Source organism: Dendrobates tinctorius, unplaced genomic scaffold (genome assembly GCF_039654945.1).
Source record: "Dendrobates tinctorius isolate UK_male_01 unplaced genomic scaffold, ASM3965494v1 ptg000016l, whole genome shotgun sequence".
NCBI lineage: Eukaryota > Metazoa > Chordata > Amphibia > Anura > Dendrobatidae > Dendrobates > Dendrobates tinctorius.
Window position 1 is genome coordinate 1152522 of NW_027361684.1, and position 20232 is coordinate 1172753.

The 20232-nt window shown below is 45.4% G+C and overlaps 1 protein-coding gene across 1 annotated transcript in view; it reads left to right on the forward strand.

Annotated features, from left to right (window-relative positions):
* Positions 1–20232, forward strand: part of GLRA2 (glycine receptor alpha 2) — a 267688-nt gene that overhangs the window by 79072 nt on the left and 168384 nt on the right. The window contains exon 5 of the mRNA XM_073565226.1: positions 15355–15437. Coding sequence (XP_073421327.1) covers positions 15355–15437 — 83 coding nt within the window. The remainder of the gene's footprint in view (positions 1–15354; positions 15438–20232) is intronic.

The window sequence follows — 20232 nt, forward strand, 5'->3', positions numbered from 1 at the left end:
GGAAAGCTTTTTGCTCACGATTGGGGATCAAGTTGTCTCATTCGTCGGCGTTTCATCCACAGTCAAATGGTCAAACTGAGCGCATGAACCAAAATCTGGAGCAGTATTTGCAATGTTTTGTGTCTGACAACCAAGAGGAGTGGTCGACGTTCCTTCCCTTGGCCGAGTTCGCATTAAATAATCACCGCCAAGAATCATCGGGAGAGTCTCCGTTCTTTTGTGTTTATGGGCACCATCCTCAATTTTGTTCCTTGCGTCAGGGGGGCTCTGGGGGCGTCCCGGAGGAGGACCGGTTAGGAGTTCAACTATCATCGGTCTGGAGGAGTGTGAAACAGCGATTGCTGAGCATGAGTGCAAGGTACAAACGTGTGGCTGATGCTAGACGCGTGCCAGGTCCGGACCTGTGTGTGGGTGATTGGGTGTGGTTAGCTACTAAAAACATAAAACTCAAAATTCCATCATTGAAATTGGGTCCAAGGTTTATTGGCCCTTTTAAGATTGCTGCCATCATTAACCCGGTTGCTTATCGGTTGGAACTTCCTGCGGTATACAAGATACACAACGTGTTTCACAGGGCTTTATTGAAAAAGGTGGTAGGCTCTGTGGATACGACGCCGATGCCACCTCCAGTCATGATGGATGGCGATTTAGAGTTTGAAGTCTCCAAGGTGGTGGACTCTCGAGTACTGCGCCGTTCTCTTCAGTATTTGGTACAATGGTGGGGGTATGGTCCGGAGGAGAGGTCTTGGGTACCAGCCTCGGACATACATGCGGATCGGCTGGTCAGTTCCTTTCACCGCCGTCATCCGGACAAACCGGGTCCTATGAGTCTTGAGGGCCCTGGGGTCCCTCGTAGAAGACGGGGTACTGTCATGTCGGACGCTATTCACACCACAGCGTCCGGCAGGCAGCGGTAGTTCCATCTCCGTCCACTATAGCCTCTGTGGCGCCGGCTTGATTTTACTCAGGTTATCGGGGGTTAATCTAGCTGGAAATCAGGTGGGATGTTTGGTCACGCCCACGGTCTTTAAATAGTCGTGCTGGCCTGTGGGCGTCGCAGATTATAGCTTGTGTTTTATGCCAAGTGGTTCCGGTCTGGAGAGGTGTTGTTGGAGAGAGAAATTCATATCTGGTGTTGTATGATCCGTTGTTACCTTTTCACCTTCCTATATTTGTGCTTTGTTTTGCCCTGTTCACATTACAGTATTGTCCGGTGTGTTTGCGGCGAGGTGTGGTTTAAGTTCTCCCTGTCTGTCATTACTGTGTGGGCTTCAGGTTTGACAACTCACTGGGTGGAGGGTTCAGCTTAGGGCTGAGCAGGAGATAAGGAAAGGTTGGAGGCTCAGGCATTTGCACCATTAGCAAAAACCCTGGGTTGAGGGTCAGACATGGTTTTCCCTAGTTTGAGGGACTCCGCAGGGGCCCCGGTTATTTCAGCCTCCTTTGACCTAAGCCCCGCATAACAGACAGCCCTTTAGATATTTGTAGACAGCTATTAAGTCTCCTTATCGGGAGATTAGTTCAGAGATGTATGGAGGAGACAGGATGTAGATGGCCTTGTAGGTCAGTATTAGTAATTTGAACTGGATACGCTGTGGGAATGAGAGCTACTGAAGAGATTTGCAGAGGGGAGAAGTGGAGGAGTAGCGAGGAGAGAGATGAATTAGTCGGGCGGCAGAGTTGAGGATGGACTGGAGAGGTGCAAGGGTGTTAGCAGGGAGGCCACAGAAAAAGATGTTGCAATAGTCAAGGCGGGAGATGATGAGGGCATGCACAAGCATTTTAATAGATTGAGGGTTGAGGAAGGGACGGATTCTGGAAATATTTTTGAGCTGGAGGCGACAGGAGGTGGAGAGAGCTTGGATGTGCTGTTTGAAGGACAGGGCAGAGTCAAGAGTTACTCTGAGGCAGCGGACCTCTGGTACGGGGGAAAGTGTGATGTTGTCAATTGTTATAGACAGGTCAGGTAAGGAAGACCTGTGAGATGGGGAAAGATGATCAGTTCAGATTTGTCCACAATGAGTTTGAGGAAGCGAGAGGAGAAGAAGGAGGATATGACTGATAGACACTGGGATTCTGCAGAGCAGAGAGGTGATGTCTGGGCCAGAGAGGTGGATCTGAGTCTCATCGGCATAAAGGTTGTACTGGAATCCATGAGACTTTATGAGATGCCCCAGACCAAGTGTGTAGATTGAAAAGAGTAGTGGTCCTAGAACAGAGCCTTGGGGGACTCCAACAGAGAGAGGGTGGGATGAGGAGGTAGTGTGGGAGTGGGAGACGCTGAATGTGTGGTTGGAAAGGTATGAGGAGATCCAGGATAGGGTGAGGTCTTTGATGCCAAAGGAGGAGAGGATCTGTAGTAGGAGGCAGTGGTCAACTGTGTCGAAAGCAGAGGACAGGTCTAGAAGCAGGAGTATAGAGTATTTTCCGTTAGCTTTGGCTGTATGTAGGTCGTTGGTTATTTTGGTCAGGGCTGTCTCAGTGGAATGATGGGGGCGGAAGCCAGATTGTAGATTGTCAAAGAGCAAGTTAGATGAGAGTTGGGAGGAAAGTTCAGTGTGGACATGCTGCTCCAGGAGTTTAAAAGCAAATGGGAGCAGCGATATTGGGCGATAGCTGGTCGTGGCTGTTGGATCGAGGGTTGGCTTTTTAAGGATAGGTGTGATTGTGGCATGTTTGAAAGCAGAAGGGAAGGTACCAGAAGTTAGTGATAGGTTGAAGAGGTGGGTAAGGGATGGGATAAGAGTGGTGGTGATGATGTTGGGGAGGAGGTGGGATGGGATAGGGTCAAGTGCACAAGTGGTGAGGTGTGATTTGGAGAGAAGATGAGCAAGCTCCCCTTCAGTGATGTTAGATAAGGAGGTTATGGGGTTTGGGCATTGGTCTGGTATAGAAAGGGGTTGTGGTGGTTGGGCAATAAAGACTTGCCGTGTTTGGTCTATCTTGTTTTTGAAGTGTGTGGCAAAGTCCTCGGCAGAGATTAGGGAAGTCGGAGGTGGCAGTGGTGGGAGGAGGAGGGAGTTAAAAGTATTGAACAATTGTTTGAGGTTGTGGGATAAGGAAGATACAAGGGATTTAAAGAAGGCCTGTTTAGCAGAGGTGAGAGCTGATTTGAATGCAAGTGTTGATTGTTTGAGTGCAGTGAAGTCGTCTTGCGAATGCGTTTTCTTCCAGCGCCGTTCTGCAATTCGGGATGCTCGCCGAAGCTTTTTAGTTATGTTATTGTGCCAGGGTTGTCTATTGATTCGTCGCACTCTGTTATGCATGACAGGGGCGATTGAGTCGATGGCTGATGCAAGATCAATCAAATGATTAAAAGTAATAAAAAAAATGATGTGCAGTCCCCTTCCTTTTTTTAAACCAGCCAAAGGAAAACACACATCTGGTGACAAGTAATTTTAGACTGGAAAAAGGCCAATAACCATGGAGTTTCTCAGCCTATTAATATCAACCTGCAGCTGTCTGATTTGCCTTAGCTGGCATGTAAAATTTGGGGCATTCCTGGTGAAATTTACTGTTATAGTGAACAGTTACATAGTTAGCAAGGCCGAAAAAAATACATTTGTCCATTCTATCAGAATAAATCCCCAAATCTACGTCCTTCTAAAGAAATTAATAACTATAAGATACAATATTGTTACTCTCCAAGAAGACATCCAGGCCTCTCTTGAGCCCCTCGACTGAGTTCGCCATCACCACCTCCTCAGGCAAGAAATTCCAGATTCTCACTGCCCTAACAGTAAAGAATCCTCTACTATGTTGATTGAAAAACCTTCTCTCCTCCAGACACAGAGAATGCCTCGTTGTGACCGTCACCTTCCTTCGTATAAGCAGATCCTCGGAGAGATATTTGTATTGTCCCCTTATATACCTATACATGGTTATTAGATTGCCCCTCCGTCGTCTTTTTTCTAGACTAAATAATCCTAATTTTGCTAATCTCTCTGGGTATTCTACTTTCCCCATCTCGTTTATTAATTTCGTTGCCCTCCTTTGTACTCGCTGTAGTTCCATTATATCCTTCCTGAGCACCGGGGCCCAAAAACTGTACCCAGTACTCCATGTGCGGTCTAACCAGGGATTTGTACAGAGACAGTATAATGCTCTCACCATGTGTATCCAGACCTCTTTTAATGCACCTCATGATCCTGTTTGCCTTGGCAGCCGCTGCCTGGCACTGGCTGCCCCAGGTAAGTTTATCATTAACTAGGATCCCCAAGTACTTCTCCATGTCAGATTTACCCAGTGGTTTCCCATTCAGTGTGTAATGGTGATATTGATTCATTCTTCCCATGTATATAACTTTACATTTATCATTCTTAAACCGCATCTACCACCTTTCGGCCAGGTTTCCAACCCATCCAGATCCATCTGTAGTAGAATACTATCTTCTTCTGTATTAACTGCTTTACATAGTTTTGTATCATCTGCAAATATCGATATTTTACTGTGTAAACCTTCTACCAGATCGTTAATAAATATGTTGAACAGAATAGGTCCCAACACCGACCCCTGCGGTACCCCACTGGTCACAGAGACCCAGTTAGAGAATATACTATTTATAACCGCCCTCAGCTTTCTATCACTAAGTGTGACGAGCGTCAGCTTAAGCTCAGGGAAACAAGACAAGGCGAGACAAGACGTTAGTTCAAAGTAACTTCATTAAGGAACACTTCAGGGTCAAACATGTACCAAACGTAAATACGCAGGGAACACATAGCAAAGTGCATGCAGGGGCACGCCGAGGTCCAAGGCATGGTACGTGCAGATGTTAGGCAGGGCACAATGACTTCGGACTCCAGACTGCGGACTACGATCAACCGGGACATCAGACTCTGTAGCTCTTTGGCGATCGGCAGGATCCAGACATCCGAAAGTAAACCAGGATTCCATGCAAGGAGACAAGATAAGGTTAGCGACATGATGCGTGTCAACGAACACACCTGGACCAGGTTCACAGGACGGAGGCCTGCGCATGCCAAGGGGAAGGCCAGGGACAGGTACAAGGACGGAGGCCTGCGCGTGCAGAGGGCACGCCAGGGAGAGGCACAAGGACGGTGGCCTGCGAGTGCGAGGACACGCCAGGGACAGAGAACAAGGACGGAGGCCTGTGCGTGCAGAGGGCACGCCAGGGAGAGGCACAAGGATGGTGGCCTGCGCGTGTGAGGACACGCCAGGGACAGAGTACAAGGATGGAGGCCTGAGCGTGCAGAAGGCACGCCAGGGACAGGTACAGGGACGGTGGCCTGCGCATGCCAAGAGGCATGCCAGGGACACAGGCAAGACAGGGTACAGAGCAGAGCAAAGAGCAAAAGACTTTGTGCAAGAGTAGCACAAAAAGGCACAGTGCGAAAATCAGCGTGCGTGCAAGGGGGCACGGAAACCACGTTGGGGCACCGGCAGGCGGTACCGACGGTGGCATAAGCAGGCAGGCACGACTTAGAGGCGGCACAGCTGCGGCTCACACAGCCGGTAACCACTATAGCACTGGACGGCGGGCACAGCTGAGGCATACAGGTGAGCATGACTAGAGGCGGCACGGCTGAGGCACAACAGGCAGGTGTCATGATCCAAGGTGAATCTGACAAGTAAATGGACAAAGTGAACTTTTTTCCTTTGGCTTGGTGCCAAAGTGGGTTGATTGCCCCCGGTGGCAATTGGAATTATTACACGTGGTGTCGTTCATTCTAAGTTGCCCCGGTGGTGGTGAGCGGTAGTGCACTTTAGTTTCTTTGGTTTAATGTGCACGTAATTATAAATCAGGTGTGAGGCTCTATAAAAGAGAGTCAGGTGTGTTCAATCACTGTTGGTGATATTGTGAGTTAGTCATTCTCAAGGAAGCCTGGGGGAAAGAAGGAGCTGAATGAGAGTCCTGGGCAGCCCAGCCTGAGTGGTTGAGTCAGCTATGGAGTCTGCATGGAGGGCTGGCATGGCTTGGTGGAGTCGCAGTTTATGGTGTCAGCAGGAGGTGCTTGCATGGCTTGGTGGAGTGGCGATGATGGTGAGAGTTGCACTCAGTATGCTGGACTTGGTTGCTGAAAACTGGACTCAAGCATGCTGGACTTTTTGGCAGAAGCTGGACTCATCTTTGGGACTCTGTTTACTGGGCAGCTGCAACTGGTGGTGGACTCTGCTCCAAGGCTGCACTATGGTGATGGATCCGGTTATGGTGATGGATCCAGGTGGAGGAGAAGATGCAAGCAGGTGGTGGGCTCTGTTGCTAGGAGCGTACGCAACAGAGCAAAGCTAAGTGGTGTTCCCCCTGTATTGTCATTTTTCCTTGTGTGTGTTTAGTGCAGTGGTGGGATTAGTTTCCGCACCGACCAATTCCCTAGTGAGGGTTTAGGGTCTGGGCGAGTCAGGATTTTAAGGTTCCTGTGCGTCACCCAGTGCGGAACCGGCATAGGGAACGTTAGGAGTGCAGGGACTCTGGGTCAGAGGAGTGCAGGAGGTCTCCACGTCCCTATTCCCTATCGCAGTGCCCACCATTGTTAATGTTACCCAGGTTCCCCTTTATTATTTAAATTCGCCTTACTGGAGGCAGGGTTTCCAGACTATTGTATAAATATGTGTAATACCTATATTCACCAGTTGGAGCTGGTGTATCCAGCTGCACGTCTTATTATTTAAATTCACCCAACTGGAGGCGGTGTATCCAGGGTCACGTGTGTCATATGGGTTCGCCTTGCGGTACTCGCTGCGTCCAGACACACGTGACCGTGACATTATCACCAACCTTACATTTTTTTTCTGGTGAGCCTTGGCCATGTGGAGACCGCTGAATAATTGCTGCTGGGCCTCACTGAGGTGTGTGAGAAGCTGCATGGTGTGAAGCAGTTCCAGCAGCAGTATTCCGGGTCTGGGGCCTTTCCTTGGGCTCAACCAGAAAATCAAATGGCGGCTGCGGTCTGGCAAAAAGCCCCTAGAGTCGCTGCTGGGGAGCGGGACTTGTTCATACAGGCGGACGTAACCAGTCAGGTGGGTGGAGTTGGTGATCCCCATGGTGCTGTCTGGGGTTCCCCGAGGTGAAGGGGCACGTCCCTGTAGTGAGCAGACTGGTGTTATAGTCCGCGGGGCTAACGCCAAATCTTCTATACCACCGAAGAGGCCGCCCCCTCCTGGTCGTTTGGAGGAAGGCGACAAGCGAGTGTATATTTCCTCCATATTCCTGTCCCCTTCTCCTCCAGGTGTGAGCGGCAGGTGTGCTGCGGGGGAGTAGGGACAAATCTCACCCCTCGCCATTAACCAACCCTGGGAGGCGCAGACCTCATGGTGAAAGGGTTGGAGGGTGGTGTCCCTTGGTGAATAGCGGGGGTGTGAGTGTGGACACAGGGGGACACCTCTGTTGTCGAGTCCAGAATGAGTTCACCAAAATATGACAAACGAATGTGTGGCAATAAACGTTCAGGTCCGGACCTGTGTGTGAACGAGCATGTATGGGTGGCCACCGAAAAACATCTTGTGGAAGTGTGTTATGGAGCCTGATCAGCTCATAGCAAGCATACACATACATAAACTCGTTCCCCAGGTCGGCGCTATGGAGATGAGTGGTGCCTCCAGAACATATATTGGCAATACGAGCAGTGCGTTTGTCATAAACCTGAAGTTTCAGGTGGTGGTGGGGTGAACCCAGGATCTGGGCATCCCCACTGTAGGTGTTTTCCTGATGAAGAGTGGTCTTGATGGTCCTGAGGCTCCTCATTAAGGAGGGGTACTGTCATGATCCAAGGTGGATATCACAAGTAAATGGACAAAGTGAACATTTTTTCCCTTTGGCTTGGTGCCAAAGTGGGTTGATTGCCCCAGGTGGCCATTAGAATTATTACACATGGTGTCATTCATTCTAAGTTGCCCCGGTGGTGGTGAGTGGTAGTGCACTTTAGTTTCTTTGGTTTAATGTGCACGTAATTATAAATCAGGTGTGAGGCTCTATAAAAGAGAGTCAGGTGTGTTCAATCACTGTTGGTGATATTGTGAGTTAGTCATTCTCAAGGAAGCCTGGGTGAAAGAAGGAGCTGAATGACAGTCCTGGGCAGCCCAGCCTGAGGGGTTGAGTTAGCTATGGAGTCTGCATGGAGGGCTGGCATGGTGTGGTGGAGTCGCAGTTTATGGTGTCAGCAGGAGGTGCTTGCATGGCTTGGTGGAGTGGCGACGATGGTGAGAGTTGCACTCAGCATGCTGGACTTGGTTGCTGAAAAATGGACTCAAGCATGCTGGACTTTTTGGCAGAAGCTGGACTCATCTTTGGGACTCTGTTTACTGGGCAGCTGCAACTGGTGGTGGACTCTGCTCCAAGGCTTCACTATGGTGATGGATCCGGTTATGGTGATGGATCCAGGTGGAGGAGAAGATGCACGCAGGTGGTGGGCTCTGTTGCTTGGAGCGTGCGCAACAGCGCAAAGCTAAGTGGTGTTCCCCCTGTATTGTCATTTTCCCTTGTGTGTGTTTAGTGCAGTGGTGGGATTAGTTTCCGCACCGACCAATTCCCTAGTGAGGGTTTAGGGTCTGGGCGAGTCAGGGTTTTAAGGTTCCTGTGCGTCGCCCGGTGCGGAACCGGCATAGGGAACATTAGGAGTGCAGGGACTCTGGCTCAGGGGAGTGCAGGAGGTCTCCACGTCCATATTCCCTATCGCAGGGCCCACCATTGTTAATGTTACCCAGGTTCCCCTTTATTATTTAAATTCGCCTTACTGGAGGCAGGGTTTCCAGACTATTGTATAAATACGTGTAATACCTAAATTCGCCAGTTGGAGGCGGTGTATCCAGCTACACGTCTTATTATTTAAATTCGCCCAACTGGAGGCGGTGTATCCAGGGTCACGTGTGTCATATGGGTTCGCCTTGCGGTACTCGCTGCGTCCAGACACACGTGACTGTGACAGCAGGCACGTGCACGAGGGCACGGAGCCACAGGGCAGGGCTAGGCAAAGGTACAGGACAGAGACATGTGCAAAACAGCACGGCAAAGCCTAGTATGAAAAGTGCAAGAGCGCATGAGACACAGGGTACAGATCGGAGGCCTGCACGTGTAGAAAGACACGTCAGGGACAGGGTACAGAACATATCATAACAAGGAAGCATAGAGAGGACAAACAAAGCACGAAGGACAACACGAGACAAAACACGAGACAAGAGATGGAATACGAGCACGGAGCGTGTGCAGAGACGCACGACAGAGCAGAGTGCAAGGGCACAGAATAGAGTTAGCGACCCAGCAGACCAAGCAGCCATGCAGGGAAGCAACACAATACTCAGGCCTTGAGCATAGGAAGGGGCGGTCTGATATAGGGCATAGCACCTCTACTTCCGAGTCAGGACCAGGGAAGAACTTCCAGTTCAGATCCTCCAGGATCACAGGGAGCAGTCACATGATCAGGATTCCAGACATGCAGAGATGATAGCAGAACCAGTGCTGAAACCTAGGCAGGTCACATGATCAGAGTTCCAGACATGCAGAGATGAATGCAGAACCAGTCTCTGCTGGAACATAGGAAGGACACATGGTCAGGGGTTCTAGACATGACGAGACGATCACAGAAGGCAGAGCAGAAACGCAGGCATCCCGCAGCTCAACAGTCAAGAGGTGAGTACGCACACTGCTCTAGGGAACATGCAGGATAGCAGACATGAGATGCGCGTGCACACCGCTCCAGGGGTCATGAGGCAAAACAGACATGGCGGACATGACAGACATGGCGAGCATGACACTAAGCCAGTTACTTACCCATTTACACACATTTTCCCCCAGACCCAGCATTCTCCTCTTGTGTACCTACCAACCTCTTGTGTGGCACGGTATCAAACGCTTTGGAAAAATAAAGATATGCCACATCCAATGACTCACCTTGGTCCAGTCTATAGCTTACCTCTTCATAAAAACTGATTGGATTGGTTTGACAGGAGCGATTCCTCATAAACCCATGCTGATATGGCGTTAAACAGTTATTCTCATTGAGATAATCCAGAATAACATCCCTCAGAAACCCTTCAAATATTTTACCAACAATAGAGGTTAGACTTACTGGCCTATAAGTTCCAGGTTCACATTTAGAGCCCTTTTTGAATATTGGTACCACATTTGCTATGTGCCAGTCCTGTGGAACAGACTCCATCGCTATAGAGTCTCTAAATATAAGAAATAATGGTTTGTCTATTACATTACTTAGTTGTCTTAGTACTCATGGGTGTATGCCATCCGGACTCGGAGATTTATCTATTTTAATCTTATTTAGCCAGTTTCGCACCTCTTCTTGAGTTAGATTGGTGACCCTTAATATAGGGTTTTCTTTGTCTCGGCATTTCACCTAGCATTTCATTTTCCACCATGAATATCATGGAGGAGAAGGTGTTTAATATATTAGCTTTTCCCTCGTCATCTACAACCATTCTTTCCTCACAATTTTTTAAGGAGCCTATATTTTTACTTTTGATTCTTTTACTATTGATATAGTTGAAGAACAGTTTGGGATCAGTTTTACTCTCAATATGCTTTACTTTTACTCTCCTTAGCAATGTGCTTCTCTTTTTCATTTTTGGCAGCTTTAGTGTTTTTGATAAATTATTTTTCTCCCTATAGTTTTTTAGAGCTTCAACGGTTCCATCCTGCTTTAGTAGTTTAAATGCGTTGTTTTTACTGTTAATTGCCCCTCTTACTTTTTTTGTTTAGCCACATTGGGTTTTTCCTATTTCTTGTCCTTTTATTGCCCCAAAGTTTAAACCACTTACAGTGCCTATTAAAGATGCTCTTAAACATTTCCCATTTATTATCTGCATTCTTATTTCTGAGGACATTGTCCCAGTCAACCAGATTAAGGGCATCTCTAAGCTGGTCAAACTTTGCCTTCCTTAAGTTGTGTTTTTGTGACTCCCTGACAAGTCCCCCTAGTGATAGATACAGTAAGTGAAACTGTACGATACTGTGGTCACTATATCCTAGATGCCCGACGACCTGCAGATTTGTTATTCTGTCAGGTCTATTAGATAGTATTTGGTCTAAAAGTGCTGCTCCTCTGGTTGAATTCTGCACCAATTGTGAAAGATAATTGTTCTTGGTTATTAGCAGAAACCTGTTGCATTTATGGGTTTCAAAATGGGCCAATTGCAAACGTTTGGGCACCCTGCATGGTTAGCACCTAGTAGCACCCCGTTTTGAAAATATTGTAAACGCTTTTTTAGCCAGCCAAAAGTCTTTCAATTCTTGTTTGAGGGATTTTTTTCATCCATTATATATCCATATATATCTTAAAATACAAAGGAAATGTGTCATCTTAACTTTAGGCCATTTAGAGATCATTTCATCTTGCCTAACTGTTCACAATAACAATAATTTTGACCAGTGGTGCCAAAACTTTTACATGCCACTGTATGTTGGCCCCCTACCAACCTAATAACACCAACTCTCAACCGCCGCAGTAATAGCGCATCCATTAGATGTGCCAATTCTGGTGCTTATCCTCGGCTCTTCCTGCTTGCCCTGGTGTGTTGATATCAGCTGTCTTATGCCCACTGACATCAAGACCAAAGGTTAGTAATGGACGGGTATCTATCAGACACCCCCATTACTAACCCTGCAGTCAAAACTAATAAAGACGCACACAGAGAAAAGTCATTTAATTGTACAAATCACTCCTCAACAATAACCCTCTTTTACCCATTTATTAACATAAAAATAAAAACTCAAAGTAACCCTCACCTGTCCGCTGTTAATCCATAATGATGAAGTCCCACAACAATCCCCGACTCTACTAAATCCAGATGTGACCGCTCACCACACCAGCCAGAACACACTGAGCTTAGTGTGAGAATGTGGCTGCAGTGACGAGCGTTGACGTAATTAAGATCACCTTACGCCAGTGCCAGTGCCGGACTGATGAACAGCAGTGAGTTCGTCACTCAACAGTCTGACACTCGAGCTACCATAAGACCCGATGGCTGTGAGACCCTTTCAGGGACAGATTAAGGTTAAAGGAGTTTCCAGCTAATGGAACACCTTATGGATGTGAACTAAGGTTGCCTTTGGTGTGTTTTTACTGTCCTTGTTAACAAATAAATAGAAAAGTGAAAAAATGACTTGGGGTCACCCCTATTTTTAATGACCAGCTGAGGGAAAGCAGACAGCTGGGGGCTGGTGTTATTATTCTGGGAAGGTGCCAATATCTATAAAGATTCCCAGCCTATTAATATCAGCTCACAGCTGTCTGTTTAGCTTTTACTCGTTATTAAAAATGGGAGGCCCACAAAAAAATGATGTGGGGTCCCCCATATTTTTAATAACCATCAAAGGATAAACAGACAGCTGTGTGCTGATGTTAATAGGCTGGGAAAGGGCCATGGATATAGGGAATCTTTATGGATATTGGCACCTTCCCAGAATAATAACACCAGCCCCCAGCTGTCCCTCAGCTGGTTATTAAAAATAGGGGGGAACTCAACCATTTCTCTTTGGTCCCCCCTTTTTAATAACCAGTAAAGGCTATGCAGACAGCTGTGAGCTGTTATTATTAGGCTGGGAATTTTTATTGATATTGGCCCCTTCCCAGATTAATAACACCAGCTCACAGCTGTCTGCTTCTCCTAAAGGGGCTTCACACATAGCGATATCGCTAGCAATATCGTTAAAGCGTCACCGATTTTGTGACGCAGCAGCGATATTGCTAGTGATATCGCTACATGTGACACTTACCTCCGACCGGCTCTCCCGCTGCCTATCGTTGATCGCGCGAGAACATCCTGGGCCGTTTCTCATCAGCGGCTTCCTGCTGGGCTTCCTGCTGGCGCCGACAAGCGACGCGTGGACGCGGGCGGGAGGACGTCTTCATCGCCGCGACTGACAGGTAAGTAACGACCGGTGCTGTGTCACTGCATTGCTAGTGAGATCTGCCTGTTTGGCAGCTCACTAGTGACCATTTAGCGATGCACCAGCGATCCTGACCGGGTCGTATCGTTGTCGGGATCACTGGTGCATCGCTAAATGTAACGGGACCCTTACTAATGCGATTTAACTTTAAGTGGGCTTCAATGAATAGATGAATGATGCATGACATTGATAAGAATGGTCTACATTGATTTACGTTGATTTTGGACTGTGAGTTGTCTAGCCTCCCACCATGCTATTGATTTTATCCAGCCTGTTGGTCAAACTAAATAACTAAATGTTTACTGACTAAATTAAGGGATTTAAGTCACTTTTCTATCCTTATTTGTTTGGAGGGCAATTGTCCTGATCTTACCCCCATTGTGCTTCCTTTTGCAGCCCCCTAGCATTTACTAAACCTTTTTACAGCCATTTTACAGCACTCTTAACATCTATTGGGTTCGCGGACCCTAACTGGACTTTTAACTCCAGTTCATCCAAACCTGAACTTCCGTGGGTTTACTCATCACTACTCAACACATTTGTTGAAATAAAGATAAAGTGGACAATCCTTTTAAGCAAACAGACTGCAAATTGTTAAAACAAAGTATCAACATCGAGCATTCCTACTAATAAACTGTGTAAATCAAATTGTCTCCGGAAGATTTTAGATATTAATGTACAGATTGTATGTGGTGGTGGTATTCGTCTGAAGCCGGCCCTTGTATTTGGCAGGATTGGCTGACCATTTAATTAATATGTGGACCCCCTAAATTATCACTAGGTTTTAATACAACAGACAGGATAGGACTGGATTCACCTTATCGTGGCGGGATGGCTTTTACACTTTTTCCTATGTTATTTACTGTACTATTACTTGTTTATTTACTACAGGATATTTGCTCATTTTGTTCTTTTCTTGGGGTTTGGTCTGTGAAACAGCCCCAATGTGAACTTTCTCTTACATTGCCCATATACCAACTTCCGGCTCATTTCTTTGGTCTTGTCCAGGGTATTTAGATACTGAGATAAGGTGAAGAAAAGTTTACCTATGACTTCATTCACTGGAATTCATTTAGTGGTTGTCTCTATAGATGATTGCATAGGCAATGAGCCCCCAACCTGACGGCCTAAAAAAAGTCACCAAATACGTGTTTGTTTTCAGAAACACTAAGTACTAATTGCAGCTGGAAATGTTGGGGATCTAAGTAGTCGAAATGTTGTTTCATCAATTTACAGATTCATTATCTGATCTTGTAAAAGAGCATGTCTGCAGCACATGTCCCATATCATTTCACACAGATGTTCTCTTAATAAGGCAGCGTATGAGCGCGCATTCATTTAAATGTGGAAGTCTATAAATTATGTATACTATTTAGCATAAATTCAGAAACACATAGGCAAATGTACATCAATCACTCGGAATCCTTAGAGCTGGATAATTTAGAAGATTGTGTTAGGGCAAGTCATCTGTATTTTCAGCTCAATATTGTACATTGATTTTGCATGTAATACAAGTGAATCCAAGGTCTAATCTTACATAAAGCACAGAAAAACTAATCTTTAGCTTCTAGGCAGGAACTATAGTCGAAACTGGAATGGAAGTAGAAGGAAACTTTTTTTTTGCTATATTTCCAAATTGCAAGCAGAAAACTACAACCCCTTTCTGCAAACTAAATGCAGAAATATTTCTTTACCGAGCAGGCTACGCCATTCCTGAGGCCAAGTTCACACAACCTTATAAAAAAAAGAATCAATCACTGAGTTTTTGCTATGTAATCTGAGAGCAGCATGATGTAGGGGCTGAGACCCCGATTCCAGTAATGTGTAACTTTCTGAGCTGCATGTTGTCAGACTCATACAATCCCAGTTTTCTCTGCTGCAGATCTAGCAGTATTCTGAATGCTGAGCTGTGCATTACCCCGCCCACACCACTGATTAGCAGCTTTCTGAGCACACTGTGCATTGACAGAAGAAGGCTGCCAATCAGTGCTGGGGGCGGGGTTCAATCAGGAGGCGCGAGACACCAAATCCTGTAGAGATAATCACCTGAAGATAAAACACTGACTTTATCAAAACAGAAACACGCAGTCTAGTAAGTAACGCATTGCAGGAATCAGGTTCTCAGCCCCTACATCATGCAGCTCATAGCAAAAACGTGATGATAATATTGGTCATCTTAATGGGAATCTATTACTGAAGCTATGTAATGGATGAGAACCCTTTGATAGATTTTGCATCTGGGACCAGGAGTTTTAGATTACGCCATTGTGAGCTAATTTACAAACATTTAAAACAACTGAACTAGAATTTGTAAGAAAATTAAACGTCTTACTCCATAAAATACCATAACCATCAGATACATAAAAAAAACAGATCGATCGGTGGTGTTTTTATGCATTAAAATGAATTAAAAATGTTTGACAATTAGTAAAAATAAATGACAAAGCACATTAATTGGATTAACATTATCTTTTATTTATTCCATTTATTTCCTTCAGATTAACATTAACATTATCTTGTCCAATGGATCTGAAGAACTTTCCTATGGATGTACAGACATGTGCAATGCAGTTGGAAAGCTGTAAGTAATATAGGGGATGGTTAAGCTTGCAATTATTAGTTGCTTGCTATCAGTTTTGCAATTAATCAAGGTTGATGATGATGACTATTATGCTACATGTGTTGATGATGAAGGAAGGAACAAAGGGAAATTGGATTGTTTGCAACTGTTATGAAACTCAACTCTATCTTTGGAAATTTGAGTAGTTCTTCTTCTTCTTCTTCTTCTTCTTCTTTTTATTATTATTATTATTATTATTATTTTTAAAGCACCATTAATTCCATGGTTCTGAACATGTAAAGAGGGTTTACATACAGAATACAAATATATATATGACAGTGACTAGTACAGAGGGGATCGGACTTATACTCTGCATGATAATGGGAAAGGAGACAAATAGTTCAGGGTGCGTGTTGGAGCAACTGTTAGTGATTTTTTTTTTAATTATCTTACCTAGAAAGGCTCAATTAATAGTAAGTGTTAGGAACGGTGGAACGCACTAAATAAATAGATAATAAAGTGCGTTCGCTGCTCGGGGTCCACCATGCAGTAGGTGTTAAACCGCTGCTAGATAATGGCAGACGCGCTATGTGGCGGTATATTGCACGCGGGTTAGACGTCACCCGGTGTGCGCTGGGCGTACTCCGTTAGCTTCACAGAGACGCCTACAGAATAAACATAAATACTGAGCCTGTTGGACTCACAGGTCTCCGATAATTGCACGCACGATATATGGTCACAGGAGCTGGGCCCTAGACAGAGGGACAGAGTCCGTCTAGACCTACCGTGCGTGCGGTGTCGCAACTGCAGACGCCAAGAGGTGCTGCAGACTGCAGCGTGGCGACAGACACTGCCGCTAATCGACAATGCCCGGTAGCAGGCGCACTGTCGGACGCTAGCACTGTGGAGGATGCTGTAGTGGCTTGTAGCTTGCCACTGGCTGGCGCAGACTCTATAGCTAAGTCCCTATACACACTCATAATATCAGAGGGAGGAGAGTCTTAATGAGTCATTCGCAGGTTCATGCATCCATCATCAGTCACACAGTAGCAACTAGAGACTATACTAGCGCATGGCCGATCTCCAATGGGAGATCGTCTCGTGAGCATGCCCAGTAGCGCGGCGAGAGGACTTAGCCTCTGGAGCGCTTTGTTGCAAAGCAGCCTGCATTGCTATTGCTGAACCAAAGGTGACAGCAACAGCCAGACCCACAGAGCAGGTCAGGGCAGAGTGTCTGGGACGCTGAGACTGCTGAGCAATCTCCTCTGCGGTCGATAGACAATGAGAGACCGCAGAATGTGAGGCTCTGGATTCCTGCTGAGCCGCTGCAGGAACCCGACGCCTATCAGTAGGATGCTGGCTAATATCTGTGTAATTATTTCCTGGATCTGCTTTCTATTGCGCACCTTCCTGTATGTGAAGTTGCAAACTGTGCACAGTGGGGCTTCCCTGTGCAGCAATCCCTCTCTGCTTCCTCATTCTCAGCGCTGTGACCGTCCTCTCCTCCCTCTCTTACACACTAATGTGAAAAGCTGCAGCTCAGAAGTGTTCTGTGAGACATTGGACAGTGTTTGGGTTAATAATAATAGAAAAATAAAAATTAGATGCAACTACAGTGCACTAGACGCAAGGATTGGTAGCATAACGTTACTGATCAGTTAGGTGCACATTGGTCTGCATGGGAGCTGCGTACAAGGAACTGTCAAATATTTTTCATCAAGGCTACTTGTTAATAAATAATGAAGGTACCGTATTTCCATGTTTTTGCATGTTGATGGTCAGTTTGCTCTATAGAATAGTCTGAATTGATCATACAGCTGTAGGAAGGTTGAGTGTGTCACCGTAAAAGAGCTGACGGCAACATTTTGTCACAGTGCAAAAGGTTCATTGCACAAGGTGAAATCATTAGCAAATCCATGGCAAATTGGCATCAGACTCCACCATAGGAAGCACAAACATGTCTTGAAATGGATTTGCTGCTTTCAATTCAATGGTGGAAAAATGTACCATGTATGAATCCACCCTTAAAGGGTTAACAAAACAAATCAATAACTCACGCGAAAATAAGCACCTTTGTAATATATCCTATCAGATAAATCTGCTTCTTTCTCACCCTGGACTGATCGTAAAAGATGTAATACATGTGTAAAATCTTTAACATCGGTATTCTAAGAGGACTATTTTCATATTGAAGATGGAAGTTGGTGCTTTTAAAGTTCTATGAAGAGAGGAGGGATGATCTAGAGGCGGACACAGACATTCTGCTCCAAGTTCTCCTAAAACTAAAGTTACACTTTATATATGAGACAGGGAACACTACAATGGCACTGAGTGCAGCTAGTTAAGTGGTTGTCTATGGGTACAAAAACATGGCTGATTCCTTCCAAAAAACAGTGCCACCCCTGTCTACCGGCTGTAAGTGGTATTGCAGTTCAGTCACAGTCATTTCACCTTTTTTTGGGTGTGGGGGTAGGGGAGAAAACAGCCATGCTTTACTAAACCTGGAAAACCCCTTTTCTTTCACATCTACAGTGTTAATGGAAATTCTATGGATTTTAGGCTCTACATATCTGGCTCTGTTAAACTTAGGGCTCGTGCAGACATAATAATAATAATTTTTATTTATATAGCGCCAACATATTCCGCAGCACTTTACAATTAAGCGGGGACATGTACAGACAATAAATTCAATACAAGTTAAGACAATTTAAACAGTGACATTAGGAGTGAGGTCCCTGCTCGCAAGCTTACATTCTACAAGGAAATGGGGGGACACAGTAGGTGAGAAGTGCTTGTTATTTCAGGTCTGGCAATTATAATAAATAGGGATTTTCATATAAAGCTGCATGATCCGGTCATCAGCCCGTGTGTTTATGTGCAATAGTCAAATATCAAGTGCAGTTATCGTGTGCATGGAGGGTGTGGAGACAGATGAATAGTAGGGTGCAGATTCAGAATAATATTTGGAAGGAGGGAACAGGGAAAAGTTAGTTTACTGAGTAGTTGATAGCTGTGGATCTCAGTCCGAACATGGAATGCAATGCATGGACTGGCCGCAGGTCTCCAACCCGAGCGTGACAGCATTGTCACCTGTGATCAGAGCTAGATCCACAGACATCTGTATTAGGCTTCGGCGTAAGCGTATAAAACTATCATGACTTAAAAATCAGATTGTGAATTTAATCCCATCACCCCATGGCGATTTTCTGTTTTTCTTTTGTCGCTTCACCACTGCTATGTATAGCAAAAATCACAATCTCCTATGAACTCCAGCAAAGAGTCGACAATCACAGGAAGATGTGATTATAGACACAGAGTCTTCAGCAAACCCCCAGCTGTCATAACAACCAATCGGCGCGCCGTGAACAAGTGACGGGTGTGCCATTGGTCAGGATCAATGACGAGCATTCTGTCTGTGCGTGTTAAATGCAGCTGTTGGTGATAGACAATGGCCTTTAACTGCTTAACAGCTGTGGGTGGATCTCAGGTCCACCTGCGGCTGTTAGAGGCACTTGATAACTGATTAAAGTAGGCATCGCGTGTGGGAAAGATGCGGGCTCAGCATGTGAACCTGCATCAAAGGCAGGGACACAGACAATGACGTAAGTATGCATCACCGGTCTTGAAGGGGTTAAGTAGACATACATATCCTATCTCCCATCCGATCTGTCATCAGTTGTGTAGAGATGCTCCTGCTTTGTGGCACGGCTGGCATGACAATCAAACTGGAAGGTGATGTTTACATGCCAACCATACCACCTAGTGAGCAGGAGAAGCTCTCCGCACTCAATTTAACATGTAGGTGAACTAAAAAATCTATTGAAATTTATTCCTAAAGATTTTCCCAGTTGTATAAAGAATAAAGTGTATGAGACCGGGGATTCGAAATTCGAACAAATATGTAAATCCATTCTGATCACTGTTGTCATGACAACCAGGCCAAAAATGTAATGGAGAAATCAACTTTTATGCAATAGTCATAAACCTAGTTTGCGCTCTCTGGTATAATCATTATTGTATATATAAAAGATTTTATCACACTGGATGAAGTCTCGAAAAAAAACATAAATGTCACCTCCAATGAATGTATGTAGAAAGCCAGCATTTTTATCATTCATTTCTCTGCTCTTCGCTATGTCACAATTTGGTGATAGAAGTTCATGAATTAATTTTAAGGATTATTTGCAGCACATTAAACATTTACAGAAGTTGTCTGGTTTTGGAAATGAAAAGGAACTGTGATCCTGAACATAAAATACCGTACATGGCTCCGTAAGAGGGAAGATCTGTCCACCACTTCTCCTGTGGAGGAACGCTCACATCTCTACACGTGTAATCATTTCTGAATAATGACTCAAACACTGAACAAAGAAAAATTATTTCCTGTCAAAGAAAGATAAAAAAAAATATGCAGAACGTTGCTTACTGGAACATTTGTAGAGGTAGAAGGATTAGAGGGATTAGACCGTCACCACATCTGGTCCAGGGTAGTAGACGAGCGGTGGGCACACGGACTGCAGACGGTCTGCGTAAAAGAATGAGGAAATATTTGTTTTAGTACATAGTTACTTTTTCCATAAAATAACCACCAGTTGTAGAAGCAGCATAGCTCAGAATCTCTCGGCTGTTTCCACAGTGCCACCAGTAAAGGAAAAAACCCTTTAACGGATGGCATGGACGACTGAAAAAATCAGGACTTCTCTGTCTTTTTGAAGACAAGACAAATCCAAGAATAGTCTTTAATGGTTTCTTTGTATGGAGGCTAATAGATTCAGCACAGTCACATCTGCCGCAAAAATTAGGATTGTGGCTTTTG